Here is a 17,302-nt window from a genome sequence, read left to right as displayed (position 1 = left end):
CTGAGTGCAGAGTCCAATACAAGAGAGTCTGTAGACATGTTCCTTGCCCACAAGGAGCTTACAGTCTGCAGCAGCATGGCGTAGTGGTTAGAGCCTGGGTCTGGGGGTAAGAAGTTCATGGGTTCTAATCCTGGCTCCTCCACTCGTCTGCTATGTAACCTTGGGCAATGCCCTTGACTTCTCTGGGCTTCAGTTCCTTGGGCAAGTCACTTGACTTCTCTGGGCCTCAGTTCCTTCTTCTGTAAAATGGGGTTGGAGACTGTGAGCCCCTCGTGGGACAGGAACTGTGTCCAACCTGATTTGCTTCTATCCACCCCAGCGTTTAGTAAAGTGCCTGTCACATAGTAAGTGCCTAACAAACACAATAATAATAATAAATAAATATTGAAACTATTAGGGAAGCAGTATGTTGTAGTAATAATAATAATAATGGCATTTATTAAGTGCTTACTGTGTGCAAAGCACTGTTCTAATGCTGGTAGATAGAGCCTGGGGGTTAATAATAATAATAATAAGAAGAAGAATGGCATTTATTAAGTGCTTACTATGTGCAAAGCCCTGGTAGAAGGCCATGGGTTCTAAACCTAATTCCACCACTTGTCTGCTGTGTGATTTGGGCAAGTCACTTCACTTCTCTGGGCCACAGTTCCCTCATCTGTAAAATGGGGAATTAAACTGTGAGCCCTGTGTGGGACAGGGACTGCGCCCAGCACGATTTGCTTGTATCCACCCCAGTGCTCAGTACAGTGCCTGGCACATAGTAAGCGCTTAACAAATATTGTAATTATTATTATTATTGAAAGTACATCACCTGAGGGTTAACTAGAGGATGCAGGCCCACTTACTTTTTACAGAAACGCAGCTGCCGTGTCCACTGAAATCAGCCCCCCACGGGCCGTCCGGGCAACTCCTCGCAGACCCCAGTCAGTCGTATTTACTGAGCACCTACTGTGTGCAGAGCGCCGTTAATAAGCTCTGAGTCGAGGACAGAATAATAATAATAACAATAATAATGATGGCATTTATTAAGCACTTACTATGTGCAAAGCACTGTTCTAAGCGCTGGGGAGGTTACAAGGTGATCAGGTTATCCCAGGGGGGACTCACAGTTTTAACCCCCATTTTACAGATGAGGTAACTGAGGCACAGAGAAGTTAAGTGACTTGCCCAAAGTCACACAGCTGACAACTGGCGGAGCTGGGATTTGAACCCGTGACCTCTGACTCCAAAGCCCGGGCTCTTTCCACTGAGCCAAGCCATCCGCGGCCCACACCCAGCCGACCGTCTGGAAGCCAGGAGGGCTGATGGCTGTCTGTCTCCCCCGTTCTAGTCTGGGTGCCCATTGTGGGGTAGGGGTTGTCTCTGTCTGTTGCCGAATTGTACTTTCCATGCGCTTAGTCCAGTGCTCTGCACACAGTAAAGCGCTCAAATACGATTGAATGAATGAATGATAGAGGTGGGCACCGTGGCGAGGAGGCCCCGCTACCCCGACCGAACGACCCCCAGGGCCCTCCTCCAGCCCCCGCCTGGGCCGAGGATGGCTGCCTGGATCCGTATGTTAGGTTTGAAAATCTGGGCCTGCCTCCCCTCCAGTCGTGGTCCAGCTTAATAATAATAATAGTGATATTTGTTAAGCGCTTACTATGCGCCAAGCACTGTTCTAAGCGCTGGGGTAGATACGAGATAATCAGGTTGTCCCACGTGGGGCCCACAGTCTTAATCCCCATTTTACAGATGAGGTAACAGGCACAGAGAATAATAATGATGATAATGACATTTGTTAAGCGCTTACTATGAGCGAAGCACTGTTCTAAGCGCTCAGGTAGATACGAGATAATCAGGTTGTCCCACGTGGGGCTCACGGTCTTAATCCCCATTTTACAGATGAGGTAACAGGCACAGAGAATAATGATAATGACATTTGTTAAGCGCTTACTATGAGCGAAGCACTGTTCTAAGCGCTCGGGTAGATACGAGATAATCCGGTTGTCCCACGTGGGGCTCACGGTCTTAATCCCCATTTTACAGATGAGGTAACAGGCACAGAGAATAATAATGATGATAATGACATTTGTTAAGCGCTTACTATGAGCGAAGCACTGTTCTAAGCGCTCGGGTAGATACGAGATAATCAGGTTGTCCCACGTGGGGCCCACAGTCTTAATCCCCATTTTACAGATGAGGCAACAGGCAACAGGCACAGAGAATAATAATAATGATAATGACATTTGTTAAGCGCTTACTATGAGCGAAGCACTGTTCTAAGCTCTGGGGAGGTTACAGGGTGATCAAGTTGTCCCACATGGGGTTTATAGTCTTAATCCCCATTTTTCAGATGAGGAAACTGAGGCTCAGAGAAGTGAAGTGCCTTGCCCAGAGTCACCCAGCTGACAGGTGGAGGAGCCTGGATTAGAACCCATGACGTCTGACTCCCAAGGCCGGGCTCTTTCCACTAAGCCAGGCTGCTTCTGTCCCTCCAACCGCCCTCTCCCTTGCCTCAGTCCTCCTGCCCTGGCCTTCCATTTTCTCTCTCTCACCTGGTCTCTGTCGCCTCTTCTCCTCCTCCCTCACAGGCTCCCCCCTGGGTGGAATTCCCGTCCTCTTCCTGGACCCACCGTTCCCAACTCCTCGGCCGTCCTAAAATTCCCTCCGGGGAGCCTTCCCGGAAGAATCACTCATCTTTCCACACGGTTTTCCCTCCTCTGTACCCCTGAGTCCATTCCCCTTCCCCTGACCCCACCAGCACTTGGGCGCACATATCCCCCCCTTTTCCTCGCCTCTTCCTCTCCTCCCCGTCGCCCTCACTCCCTCCCTCTGCCCTACTCCCTTCCCCACCCCACAGCACTTGTGTATATTTGTACAGCGTTTATCACTCTATTTTATTAATGATGTGTATATAGCTATAATTCTATCTATTCTGATGGTATTGAGACCTGACTACTTGTTTTGTTGTCTGTCTCCCACTTCTAGACTGTGAGCCAGTTGGTGGGTAGGGACCGTCTATATGTCTACCATTAACTTGTACTTCCCAAGTGCTTAGTACAGTGCTCTGCACGCAGTAAGCACTCAATAAATACGATTGAATGAATCATCATCATCATCAATCGTATTTATTGAGTGCTTACTATGTGCAGAGCACTATACTGAGCGCTTGGGAAGTACAAATTGGCAACATATAGAGACAGTCCCTACCCAACAGTGGGCTCACAGTCTAAAAATGAAATGAATGAATATGTTGCTGATTGGTACTTCCCAAGCATTCTGTACAGTGCTCTGCACACAGTAAGCGCTCAGTAAATACGATTGAATGAATGGATAGCCTTAGTTACGTGAGAAGCAGCGTGGCTAAGTGGAAAGAGCCTGGGCTTTGGAGTCAGAGGTCATGGGTTCAAATCCCGGCTCCGCCACTTGTCAGCTGTGTGACTTTGGGCAAGTCACTTGACTTCTCCGGGCCTCAGTTCCCTCATCTGGAAAATGGGGATTAAGATTGTGAGCCCCACGTGGGACAACCTGATCACCTTGTATCCCCCCCAGCGCTTAGAACAGTGCTTTGCACATAGTAAGCACTTAACAAATACCGTTATTATTACCTGAACTGTGTTGGAGTGTCTGTCTCCATACTTGTAGGCTGTAAGCTCCAGGAGGGCAGAGAACATGTTGCTGCTTTTCCGAGCACTTAGAAGGGTGCTCTTCATATAGTATATGCTCAGTAAACACCATTGATTAAAGTGCGCTTAGGTTTATTTTGTTTTGATGGTATTTAAGCGCTTACTATGTGCCAGGCAGCGTACCAGGTGCTGGGGTAGATACAGGCTTAATCAGGTTGGGCCCAGTCCCTGTCCCACATCAATCAATCAATCAGTCTTATTTATTGAGCGCTTACTGTGTGCAGAGCACTGTACTAAGCACTTGGGAAGTACAAGTTGGCAACATATAGAGACAGTCCCTACCCAACAGTGGGCTCACAGTCCCTGTCCCACATGGGACTCACAGTCTTCATCCCCATTGTACAGGTGAGGGAACTGAGGCCCAGGGAATTGAAGTGACTTGCCCGAGGTCACTCAGCAGACAGGTAGCGGAGCCGGGATTAGAACTCAGCTCCTTCCGACTCCCGGGCCCATGCTGAGGCGAGAGATCATGTTGCTGTTATTCCAGGCACTTAATACAGTGCACTTCATATTGTATATCCTAGAGATATCCTAGAGGTGTGATGTAGCGTATATCTTAGAGAAGCAGCGTGGCTCAGTGGAAAGAGCCCGGGCGTGGGAGTCAGAGGTCATGGGTTCAAATCCCAACTCCGCCACTTGTCAGCTGTGTGACTTTGGGCAAGTCACTTCTCTGAGCCTGTTATCTGTAAAATGGGGATTAAGAGTGTGAGCCCCACATGGGACAATCTGATCACCTTGTAACCGTCCCAGTGCTAAGAACACTGCTTTGCACATAGTAAGCACTTAACAAATACCAAAATTATTATATCCTTAGTAAATACCACTGATTCGTTAAAGTACACTCAGTCAGGTTTTTTTTCTTTGTTTTCATGGTATTTAAGTGCTTACTGTGTGCCAGGCACTGTACTGAGCGCTGGGGTAGATACAAGCCAATCAGGTTTTGACACAGTCTTCGTCTCCCATGGGGCTCACACTCTTGGCATGTAATAAGTGCTCAACAAATACCATAATTATTATAATTATCCCTGATGTAAAGATGAGGGAACTGAGGCCCGGAGATTTGAATCGACTTGCCCAAGGTCACAGACTAGACAAGCGGCGGAGTCGGGATTCGAACCCAGGTTCTCTGACTCCCAGGCCCTTCCCATAAGAGAAGCAGTGTGGCTCAGTGGAAAGTGCACGGGCTTTGGAGTCAGAGGTCATGGGTTCAAATCCCGGCTCCACCAATTAGCTGTGTGACTTTGGGCAAGTCACTTCACTTCTCTGGGCCTCAGTCACCTCATCTGTAAAATGGGGATTAAGACTGTGAGCCCCCCGTGGGACAACCTGATCACCTTGTAACCTCCCAGCGCTTAGTACAGTGCTTTGCACGTAGTAAGCACTTAATAAATGCTATCATCGTTATTATTATTAGGCCGCACTGCTTCTCTTCGTTCACTCGGTTATGGCCTGGTGTGGTGGAGGAAGGAAGGAAGGAAGGGTGGGTTGTGGGCTGCATCAGACCCCAGGGAAACGCTGAACCAGGATTTTTCCTCATTCATGCATAATAATAATAATAATGATGACATTTGTTAAGCGCCTACTCTGTGCAAAGCACTGTTCTAAGCACTGGGGAGGTTACAAGATGATCAGGTTGTCCCACGTGGGACTCACAGTCTTAATCCCCATTTTACAGATGAGGTAACTGAGGCACAGAGAAGTTAAGTGACTTGCCCACAGTCACACAGCTGACAATTGGCAGAGCCGGGATTTGAACCCATGACCTCTGACTCCAAAGCCCGTGCTCTTTCCACCGAGCCACACTGCTTGCAAGAACCCCTCCGGGGGTGTCCGACTTGGCGAACGTCTGCTGAGTGGAGGAATTACGAAGTCCAGGACTTCGTACAGTACGTGGCACGTAGTAAGCGCTTAACAGATACCATTAGAAAAAAAAATATGGTATTTACTGAGCACTTATCCTATAAAAGCATTGAACTCTTTAGGCTTTGGAGAGTTTCACCTGAAGCAAAGGACATAGGACTGACCCTCAAGGAACTATACAGTTCGTTCGTTCATTCATTCAGTTGTATTCATTGAGCGCTTACTGTTTGCAGAGCACTGGACTAAGCGCTTGGAAAGTACAGTTTGGCACCATATAGAGACAGTCCCTACCCAACAACGGGCTCACAGTCTAGAAGGGGCAGAACGGTCTAAAAGGGGGAGAGTATAATAATAATAATAATAATAATAATGAAAATGATAATAATAATACAGTTTAATAGGGGTGCAGGGGAGGGAGGATAGAGGGAGGCTGGCCAGGCAGGAGGTAAGTAGAGGGAAGAAAGGTGAGAGCTCACTTCCTCCAGGATGCCTTCCCAGACTGAGCCCCCCATTTTTCCTCTCCTTCTCCCCTCCCTGTCCTCCCTCCCCCTGCCCTACCCCCTTCCCCTCCCCACAGCACTCGTGTATATTTATACATACTTATTACTCTATATTATTAATGATGTGTATATAGCTATAATTCTGTTTATTCTGGTGGTATTGACACCTGTCTACTTGTTTTGTTGTATGTCTCCCCCTTCTAGACTGTGAGTCCATTGTCAGGTAGGGACCATCTGTATGTGTTGCTGATTTGTACTTCCCAGGCGCTTAGTCAGTCAAGCAATCAATTGTATTTATTGAGCGCTTACTGTGTGCAGAGCACTGTACTGTTTGGGAAGTACAAGTTGGCAACGTATGGAGACGGTCCCTACCCAACAGTGGGCTCACAGTCTAGAAGGGAGAGACAGAGAACAAAACATATTAACAAAATAAAATAAATAGAATAGATATGGACAAGTAAAATAAATAAATAGTCCAGTGCTCTGCACACAGTAAGCACTCAAGAAATGGCGTGGCTCAGTGGAAAGAGCCCGGGCTTTGGAGGCAGAGGTTGTGGGTTCAAATCCCAGCTCCGCCGCTTGTCAGCTGTGTGACTCGGGGCAAGTCACTTCACTTCTCTGCCTCAGTTACCTCATCTGGAAAATGGGGGTTAAGACTGTGAGCCCTCCGTGGGACAATCTGATCACCTTGTAACCACCCCAGCGCTTAGAACAGTGCTTTGCACATAGTAAGCGCTAAATAAATGCTGTCATTATTATTATTAATAAATACAATTGAATGAATGAATGAATGAAAAGAAGACAGGCTGTCTTCCTCTCCTACATCTTTCTCTTCCTCAACACCAACTCTCTCCTCGACCCCCTCCAGTCTGGCTTCTGTCCCGTACATTCTCCTCCCTCCCCTCCCTTCTGTCCTTCTCCAGCCCAGCCCGCACCCTCCGCTTCTCCGCCGCTAATCTCCTCACCGTTAGGCCTCGTTCTCGCCTGTCCCGCCATCGACCCCCGGCCCACGTCATCCCCTGGGCCTGGAATGCCCCCAATCCCTCTGCCCATCCGCCAAGCTTGCTCTCTTCCTCCCTTCAAGGCCCTACTGAGAGCTCACCTCCTCCAGGAGGCCTTCCCACACTCAGCCCCTTCCTTCCTCTCCCCCTCGTCCCCCTCTCCATCCCCCCCATCTTACCTCCTTCCCTTCCCCACAGCACCTGTATATATGGATATATGTTTGTACAGATTTATTACTCTATTTATTTTACTTGTACATATCTATTCTATTTTATTTTGTTAGTATGTTTGGTTTTGTTCTCTGTCTCCCCCTTTTAGACCGTGAGCCCACTGTTGGGTAGGGACTGTCTCTATACGTTGCCGACTTGTACTTCCCAAGCACTTAGTACAGTGCTCTGCACACAGTAAGCGCTCAATAAATACGATTGATTGATTGATTCCTGTTTTCACAGAAGTTTTTCCCTTCCTCCAGTCAGATCCCTCCTCTTATCCTGCCTCCTCCAACAAGCCTTCCCCAGGGAACAACACCCTAGCAGCCTGGCCTGGGGGACAGAGCCCAGGCCTGGGTGTCAGGGGACCTGGCTTTCTAATTCCAGTTCCACCACTTGTCTGCCCTCCCTCCTCACATCCGCCAAACTTGCTCTCTTCCCCTCTTCAAAGCCCTACTGAGAGCTCACCTCCTCCAGGAGGCCTTCCCAGACTAAGCCCCCCCTTTTCCTCTGCTCCTCCTCCCCTCCCCATTGCCCCTACTCCCTCCCTCTGCTCTACCCCCTTCCCCTCCCACAGCACTTGTTTATCTTTGTACATATTTATTACTCTATTTTATTAATGATGTGGATAGATCATCTATCATTCTGTTTATGTTTTGATCAATAGATGCCTGTCTGCTTGTTTTGTTTTGTCTGTCTCCTCCTTCTAGACTATGAGCTTGTTGTTGGGAAGGGACCATCTCTGTATGTTGCCGAATCGCACTTTCCAAGCGCTTAGTCCAGTGCTCTGCACACAGTAAGCGCTCAATAAATACGATTGAATGAATGAATGAATTTATGAATGCTGGGCGACCTTGGGGAAGCCACTTCAGGGCCTCAGTTACCTCCTCCATAAAATGGGGGATTAAGACTGTGAGCCCCAAATGATGATAATGGTATTTGCTAAGCGCTTACGATGTGCCAAACACTGTTGTAGGCGCTGAGCACTGTTCTGAGCGGGGGCATTGCCTGTTTCCAACCTGCTTAGCTGGTTTCTGCCCAGTGCTTAGTACAGTGCCTGGCACATAGTAAACGTCTAACAAATACCATTAAAAAGGGGGGGGGGAGCGGTGAAGACTATGGCCAGGCAGGAAGTAAGTAGAAAGAAGACCAGCTCTCTTCCTCTCCTCCAACTTCACGGTTGTCCAGACCTCCCTACATTCAAATCCCTTCTCATATCCCGCCTCCTGCAACAAACCTTCGCCAGGGAACTCCCAGAAGTTGTCATTCAGTGGTATTTGAGCACTTACCGTGTGCTCTACACTAAGCACTGTACTAAGCGCTTGGGGGAATATGATATAGATATTCTCCGCCCACGAAGAGCTGGCGGTGTAGAGGGATCCATGCCTTCAAAGAGATTTACGTTTTGCTAGCATATTAATTGTCCGAACTTCAAAAGTATATTTAAAAAAATCACATTGTAAGTTCACTGGAGAAGCTGTGTGGCCTGATGGGTGGAGCCCTGGCGTGGGAGACAGAGGACCTGGGTTCCAATCCTGCCTCCTCCACTTGTGTGCTGTGTGACCTTGGGGATGTCACGTCACTTCTCTGGGCCTGTTACCTCTTTCGTCATCATCATCAATCGTATTTATTGAGCGCTTACTATGTGCAGAGCACATAAAATGGGATTCGTAAAATGGGGATTAAGATTGTGAGCCACATGTGAGACAGGGACTCTGTCCAACCTGATTAGCTTGTACCTACTCCATTGCTTATTACAGTGCCACGTACATAGTAAGCACTTCTTTTAGACTGTGAGCCCACTGTTGGGTAGGGACTGTCTCTATATATTGCCAACTTGTACTTCCCAAGCGCTCAGTCCAGTGCTCTGCACACAGTAAGCACTCAATAAATACGATTGATTGATTGATTGATTAATGAATACCATTAAAAAGTAATACAAAACAAACCTCCCAGAATCTCAAGTCATATAAACCCACCAGTCACCGCTACACATTTTACACCCATTGTCAGAACTGTTGTACGTGTGTTTCATCATTCAGTTAATTTTCGTGCTCAAAATTGTATGCATTTTTCTGGCCGTCTTCTCCATTGGAGTGATTTCTTTTGTTCGGGAAAGTTGTCATTCTTGGTTTGGTATTTTTCCATGTGTTTAATCGAGTTTAACACATTACGTATTCATAATACGACCATCCTGGGAGGCAGGACAGTGGTGAGAGGGATTATACTGGATTGTATTGTATTTTCTCAATCAGTTCATCCTATTTATTGAGCGCTTACTGTCTCCCCCTCTAGACGGTAAGCTCCCTGTAAGTAGGACGTGACCTTTTATTTTTTTTTTAAGTGGTTTTTGGTAAGTATTTACTATGTGCCAGGCCTTGTTCTAAGTGCTGGGGTAGATACAAAGTCATCAGGTTGAACACAGGCCCTGTCTCACCCAGGGCTCGGAGTTTTAATCCGCATTTGACAGATGAGGGAACTGTGGCCCAGAGAGGTGAAGTGACTGGCCCAGAGTCACACAGCTGACAAGTGGCGGAGCCGGGATTAGTAATTTCTGTGCATTGGGTAGGGAATGTCTGTTTATTGTTGTATGGTACTCTCCCAAGCGCCGTTCAATCAGCGACTGCTTACGGTGGGCGTGGGAGAGGGCAGACACCGTCAGTGGTGTTGGAGCACTGACCATGTAGACCGTTAGGAAGAGAGCGTGGGTGTGTGAGGAGACGGAGACATAGCCCCAGCCCCCTAAGAGCTTTGCAGTCTAGAAAGCGCTTCGTACAGTGCTCTGCACACAGTAAGCGCTCAATAAGTACGATTGAATGAGGTTCTAATCGCGCGGCTTCGCCAACTCGTCTGCTGTGGGACCTTGGGCAAGGCACTTAACTTCTCTGAGCCTCAGAGAAGCAGCATGGCTCAGTGGAAAGAGCACGGGCTTTGGAGTCAGAGGTCATGGATTGGAATCTCGGATCCACCACCTGTCTGCTGTGTGACCTTGGGCAAGTCACGTAACTTCTCTGAGCCTCAGTTCCCTCATCTGTAAAATGGGGATTAAGACTGTGAGCCCCCCGTGGGACAACCTGATCACCTTGTATCCCCCCCACAGTGCTTAAAATAGTGCTTTGTACATAGTAAGTGCTTAACAAATGCTATCATTATTATTATTATTATTTTTATGATTCACTTTTGGGCCTCAGATCCCTCATCTGTAAAATGGGGATTAAGATGGAGAGCCCCGTGTGGGACAGGGATTGGGTCCAATTCGAGGAGCTTATATCTATCTTGGTGCTTAGAACCCTGCCTGACACATATAGCTTCGTAGAAAGAGCCCAGGCTCGGGAATCAGAGGTCATGAGTTCTAATCCCGGCTTTGCCACTTGTCTGCTCTGTGACCTTGGGCAAGTCACTTCACTTCTCTGGGCCTCAGTTCCCTCATCTGTAAAGTGGGGATTAAGACTGTGAGCCCCATGTGGGACAACCTGATTAGGTTGTTTCTACCCCAGCGCTTAGAACAATGCTTGGCACATAGTAAGCACTTAACAAATACCATCATTATTATTATTATTATTTTCCAATGCCATTAATAAAAAAATTGTGATGTCTGTCTCCCCCTTCTAGACTGTGAGCCCGTTGTTGGGTAGGGAGCGTCTCTATATGTTGCCTACTTGTACTTCCCAAGCACTTAGTACAGTGCTCTGCACACAGTAAGCGCTCAATAAATGCGATTGAATGAGTGAGTGAATGAATAATGAAATGGACTGCCACCTCCGGAATAAGGCTGCTTACCAAGCTTCTAGTCAAAACATGCATTGAAGTCTCACATTTTTGGCAGAACTGAGTGTGATTTTTCTGATTCTCAAGCCCAGCTGTCTCTACTAGGCCGCGCAGCTTCCCCATCCTAATTGTTCATCCTTTCAGGAATGGATGCCTCTGAAATAATAATAATAATAATAATAATAATAATAAATAATAATGGCGTTTGTTAAGCGCTTACTATTCATTCATTCAGTTGTATTTATTGAGTGCTTACTGTGTGCAGAGCACTGTACTCTTGGGAGTGCTTGGGAAGTACCAATTAACACTGTTCTAAGCACTGGTCAGCAGGTTGTCCCACAGTCTTAATCCCCCTTTTATTTTTTTAAATTTTATAATGGCATTTATTAAGCGCTAACTACGTGCAAAGCACTGTTCTAAGCACTGGGATGGGATGAGGGAACTGAGGCACAGAGAAGTTAAGTGATTTGCCCAAAGACACACAGCTGACAAGTGGCGGAGCTGGGATTCTAACCCACAACCTCTGACTCCCAACCCTGGGCTCTTTCCACTAAGCCACTGTAGTATCCAATCTTCAATCAACCCGTTGTATTTGCTGAGCGCTTACTGCAGACTGAGCGCCATCTTGCCATTTCTGCAGCCAAAAATACTCCTTTTTTTCCCAGTTTGAAAGCCATCTTTGGAGAAAGCACCTGTCCCCAGGTGAAGAGCACGTTCTTTTATTTTGCAGGTATGTGGGAAACCTGTCCAGAGATGTGACGGAAGCACTCATTCTCCAGCTGTTCAGCCAGATCGGCCCATGCAAGAACTGCAAGATGATTATGGATGTAAGGGTATTTTACTTCAGTTTATTCTTCCTCCCCGTTGAAAAAGAATAGCTCATTATCTTCCCAAGTGTTTCATTAAAAAGAATTTTAGTGGGGTTAGGCACCTAATGGGGCTTTGTGTAAAGAGTGATTTAAAAAAGTTTTTACAGAGGAACTCCTTGAAACTTAAGCTGAATTCAGTGGTGGTAAAGCCCTCAATTCCCAATTTTGTTCATTCATTCATTCATTCATTCAATTGTATTTATTGAGCGCTTACTGTGTGCAGAGCGCTGTACTAAGCGCTTGGGAAGTTCAAGTTGGCAATATATAGAGACGGTCCCTACCTGACAATGGGCTCACAGTCTAGAAGGGGGAGACAGACAACAAAACAAAACATGTAGACAGGTTTTGTTCTCCCCCCCGCCCACCAGAACAAAAGAATTGATTATTGCCCATTTCGACAATCCTTTTTCTGCAGAAGAAATGACAAAAATCTGTGGATAAAACGTCTTCCAAAACTAATAAATGAATTTTTTAGAGAAGTTGGGGAAGAGCCCTTTTGGTCCAAAACAATTTCTCTTGTAAGTAAAGTTTAGTTTTCTCTCCATATCTTGGGTAGGGTCCTTTAGTCTTCTCAGTCCTTTTTTCAGAAAGAAAGAACTTTTCCTTAACTTTGCAGGACCCTCATGAAACTGTTTCCCTAATTTTTGCTCATTTCCCCTTTATTCTAAGTTCCGCAAGTGTGGAAAAAGTCCTCCGTGGTTTTGTCCTTCTCCTCGGCCCCAAGCCAACTGTCACTATTCCATTTTGTCAACAGGATGAATGGAATCATTTTTATCTCTTATTATTATAATTCATTAATTTATCATTTATTTTGGGCTCTTTCCTCCTGTTACCCAGACCCTCGTAATACGTAGGGACGCGGCGTGGCCTAGTGGTTAGAGCCCGGGCCTGAGTGTTAGAAGGACATGGGTTCTCATCCCGGCTCCGTCACTTGTCTGCTGTGTGACCTTGGGCAAGTCGCGTCACTTCTCTGGTCCTCAGTGACCTCTTCCGTAAAATGAGGATGGAGACTGTGAGCCTCATGTGGGACAGGGATTGGGTCCAACCTGATCAGTTTGTATCTACCCCAGCGTTTAGAACAGTGCTTGAAACATAGTAAGCACTGAACAAATACTATCATTATCATTATTACTTCTCATGGTTTCTCCGATGGATTTGAGGAGAAACATCATCATCATCATCATCATCAATCGCATTTATTGAGCGCTTACTATGTGCAGAGCACTGTACTAAGCGCTTGGGAAGTACAAATTGGCAACATATAGAGACAGTCCCTACCCAACAGTGGGCATCTTTGGTTGGTGGAGGCCAATTCCTGTTCCCCCGCAACTGCAGATAATTGAGTTTTCAAAATCAGAGCGGTACGGCGTGTTGAACTACGTTGCCGCTCCTCGGCCTCTCGGTTTTCCAAACGAATTGGTTCCAACACATCATCATTCATTCATTCAGTCGTATTTATTGAGCGCTTACTGCGTGTGGAGCACTGTACTGAGCGCTCGGAAAGTACAACTGGGTAACAAAGACAGACAGTCCCTACCCAACAGCGGGCTCACAGTCTAGAAGCAGCGTGGCTCAGTGGAAAGAGCACGGGTTTTGGAGTCAGAGGTCATGGGTTCAAATCCCGGCTCCGCCAGTTGTCAGCTGTGTGACTTTGGGCAAGTCACTTCACTTCTCTGTGCCTCAGTTCCCTCATCTGTAAAATGCGGATTAAGCCTGTGAGTCCCACGTAGGATAACCTGATCACCTTGTATCCCCCCCATCGCTTAGAACAGTGTTTTGCACATAGTAAGCGCTTAACAAATACCATCATTATTATTATTATTAGAAGGGGGGAGACAGACAACAAAACAAGCAAACAGGCATCAATATAAATAAATAGAATTATAGATATATCCACATCATTAATAAATAGAATAATAACTGTACATATATACACAAGTGCTGTGGGGAGGGAAAGGCGGAAGAGCAGAGGGAGGGAGTCGGGGCGATGGGGAGGGGAGGAGGAGCAGGGGAAAAGAGGGGCTCAGTCTGGGAGCCAACACATCAACATATATCAACATGCTGGAGAAGCAACGGGGCCTTGTGGATAGAGTCCGGGGCCTGGGATTCAGAAGGACCTGGGTTCTACTCCCGGCTCTGCCGCTTGTCTGCTGTGAGATCTTGGGTAAGTCGCTTCACTTCCCTGTGCCTCAGTTTCCTCATCTGTAAAATGGGGATTAAGACTGGGAGCTCCCCGTGGGGCGAGGGACTGTGTCCAACTGGATTAGCTTGTCACTACCCCAGCATTTAGAACATTGCCTGGCATATAGTAAGGATTTAACAAATGCCATTAAAGAAAATAATAATAATCACCAAGGCCCCCCGCAAACCCATCGCTTCATAGCTCTGCGTTCTTCTATAGAGGGAGGACGATCATTTCCACTCCAGTCATTAGAGAAGCAGGACAGCGTAGTGGATAGAGCACAGGCCCTGGGTTCTTAGCTTTAATTATATTTATTCTGATGACTGGACACCTGTCCGCATGGTTTGTTTTGTTGTCTGTCTCCCCCTTCTAGACTGTGAGCCCGTTGTTGGGTAGGGACCGTCTCTGTATGTTGTCAACTTGTACTACCCAAGCGCTTTGTCCAGTGCTCTGCACACAGTAAGCACTCAATAAATACGATTAAATGGATGAATAATCCCAGCTCTGCCGCTTGTCTGCTGTGGGACCATAGACGATTCACCTCACATCTCTGGGCCTCAGTTCCCTCATCTGTGTAAAAAGGGGACTGTGAGGCCCATATAAAACAGGGACTGCGTCCAGCCTGATTAGCTTGTATCTACCCCAGCTATTAGTACAGTGCCTGGCACGTAGTAAGCACTTAACAGATTCCATTTTTTAAAAGAAAAAGCCAACTTGAAATCAGTAGAAAAATGGAGGGGTTCTTTTTGTCTTTCATAGACTTCATAAAAATAGTAATGATCAATCCCACCCCAAACCCTGACCCCCCGCCCCCTGACTTTCCCATCTCTAGATGGCAACACCATCCTTTCTGTCTCACAGTCCCGTAACCTTGGTGTTGTCTTTGATGACTCCTCTGTCACTCTACCCAAATATTCCACCTGGATGACTGCATCAACCTCCTTGCTGACCGCCCCGCCTCCCGTCTCTCCATACTCCAGTCCATACTTCACTCGGCTGCCTGGATCATTTTTCTACAAAAACATTCAGGCCAGGTTTCTCCACTCCTCAGAAATCTCCAGTGGTCGCCCATCCACCTCCGCATCAAACAGAAATTCCTTATCATTAGCTTTAAAGCAGTCGATCGTCTTGTCCCCACCTCCCTCACCTCCCTTCTCTCCTTCTCCCTCCCAGCCCGCACACTCCACTCTTCTGGTGCCACTAACCTTCTCCCTGGGCCTCCTGCTCGCCCATCTGGCCCCCGACCCCTGGCCCATGTCCTGCCCCTGGCCTGCAACGCTCTCCCTCCTCTAATCTGACAATTTTTCTACCCCCCTTTGAATCTGTATTGAAGGCACTTCTCCAAGAGGCCTTCCTTACCTAAGCCCACCTTTCCCTCTCCCTTCTGCGTCACCCTGGCTGGCTTCCTTTGTTCTTCCCCCCTCCCAGCCCCATAGCACTTACGTCCTTATCTCCCATTTATTTATTTCTGTTCCTGTCTCCCCCCTCTCTAAAACTGTAAGCTCTTTGTGGGCAGGGAATGGGTCTGTTTATTGCTGTATTGTACTTTCCCAAGCACCTAGCACAGTGCTTTGCAGACAGTAAGCACTCAATAAATACGATTGAATTAGTGAATAAATTATGGAATAAGTTACTGAGCGCTTACATTGTGCAGAGCACTATGTGAAACACTTGGAAGAGTACAATACAACAATAAACAGACACATTTCCTGCCCACAGCTAGCTAAGGGCAAAGAAGAAACTAATCTGTATTATTGTCTGAGGAAACCAGATCGGCGGGGAACCTGTCTTCTGTGTTTTATTGCTTTATTGTACTCTCCCCAGCACTTAGTGCAGTGCTCAGTGTACAGTAAGCGCTCAGGAAATCCAGTTGATTGACAGGCCTTAGGCAGAGCTGGCAGTCTTAGAAGAAGGGAGGGCAGATGGTCTCTTCTCCCCATTTTACGCACGAGGAAGCGCGGCTCAGAGAGGTTAAGCGGCTCGCCCAAGGCCACTCAGCAGGCCAACGGCAGGGCTGGGATGAGAGCCACGGGCATCCCAACTTCCAGACCCGGGGTCTGTTCTCCCTCCCACCAGGGTAGCTAGTAATGATGGGGGGGGGGGGGGGGTGGCAAGTAGAAGGTCCTACTAAGTTGCCGTCCTGTCCCCTCCTTGCCCGACAGACAGCTGGCAACGACCCGTACTGTTTTGTGGAGTTCTACGAGCATCGCCACGCAGCCGCGGCCCTGGCCGCCATGAACGGACGGAAGATCATGGGGAAGGTAAGCTGTCAGCTCTGAAGGGGGAGTTGGAGAGGAAATGTCTAAAGTTGGTTGATAACGGTTATGTGGAGGAGTCCCCTTCCCCCCCAAAAACACCAAGGGCAGAACTCAACCGTAAAAGGTAAATGCTTCTTTCCTGTTTTCTCCGATTCAGATCTCCCGCGAGAGGCAGGGCCGTGGGGTTGGGAGGCGGGGGAGAGTCAGAGGTGTAGCTTAGAGGAAGGGGGAGTTTGAGGGAATCCAGGGAAGAAAGAAGAACGGACTTCTCAAATACGCATTTTTGTATTTTCATTCTTTAAAGGTAAGGTAGAGTACAGTGAACCCCGGGAAATGTCTAGAACTCAGGCCTCTTGCCTCTGCCCGCACAGAATTAGAGGACGAGAGAGGTAGTGATCGTTTTGCCTCAAATCTAGTTTCTTGGCCTCTAACTTTCCGTCACAGAGATGTTATATTCGTTGTTTGTTTTGTTTTTTACTTTTCCGTGTGAATGCAGTTGTCACGTCTGAGTTTAAGCTCTTCATGGGCAGGGAATATGTCTGTTTATTGTTGTATCATACCTTCTCGAGCGCTTAGTAGAGTGCTCCTCCCACAATAAGTGCTTAGTAAATATGACTGAATGAAGGCGAGTTCCTCATATATAACTTGAGCCACTGTTATTTGTAGGAAGTCAAAGTGAACTGGGCCACGACTCCCAGCAATCAGAAGAAAGATACAAGCAGTAAGTGCGTTTTATGCTCTTTGGGGGAAAAAAAAAATGTTTTTATTTACGCTGGAATAGTCATGTCATAAAGCGTCTAAGCCTCGTACATGTTTGCAGTAATGTTTTTGAACGTTATCCTAAGTATGATTGAATGTGTTTGTGTTAATAAATTTAAGAACAAATCTAATCTTTGTCATCAGGTAGTACCGTTGTCAGCACACTGCGTTCACAAGGTAATTGTATCTTCTTAAACATAAAATGAAATCTCTCGAGGGTCTGTTGA

The 17,302-nt window shown here is 47.1% G+C and overlaps 1 protein-coding gene across 8 annotated transcripts in view; it reads left to right on the top strand.

The window, feature by feature from the left end:
* TIA1 (TIA1 cytotoxic granule associated RNA binding protein) overlaps nt 1–17,302 on the top strand; it is a 50,684-nt gene that overhangs the window by 12,195 nt on the left and 21,187 nt on the right. For 2 of the 8 annotated variants that reach the window (XM_038747173.1, XM_038747166.1), the window contains exons 2-5: nt 11,738–11,840; nt 16,221–16,319; nt 16,983–17,037; nt 17,220–17,252. In XM_038747173.1, the coding sequence (XP_038603101.1) occupies nt 11,738–11,840; nt 16,221–16,319; nt 16,983–17,037; nt 17,220–17,252 (290 nt within the window). Of the gene's footprint in view, nt 1–11,737; nt 11,841–12,170; nt 12,395–16,220; nt 16,320–16,982; nt 17,038–17,219; nt 17,253–17,302 lie in introns of those variants that run through there. The other 6 variants (XM_038747168.1, XM_038747167.1, XM_038747170.1 and 3 more) reach the window with 4 other exon arrangements.

This window comes from Tachyglossus aculeatus, chromosome 5, assembly GCF_015852505.1.
Source record: "Tachyglossus aculeatus isolate mTacAcu1 chromosome 5, mTacAcu1.pri, whole genome shotgun sequence".
NCBI lineage: Eukaryota > Metazoa > Chordata > Mammalia > Monotremata > Tachyglossidae > Tachyglossus > Tachyglossus aculeatus.
Note: the sequence above shows the minus strand (reverse complement) of the source record. Positions and strands in the feature narration are given on the sequence as shown.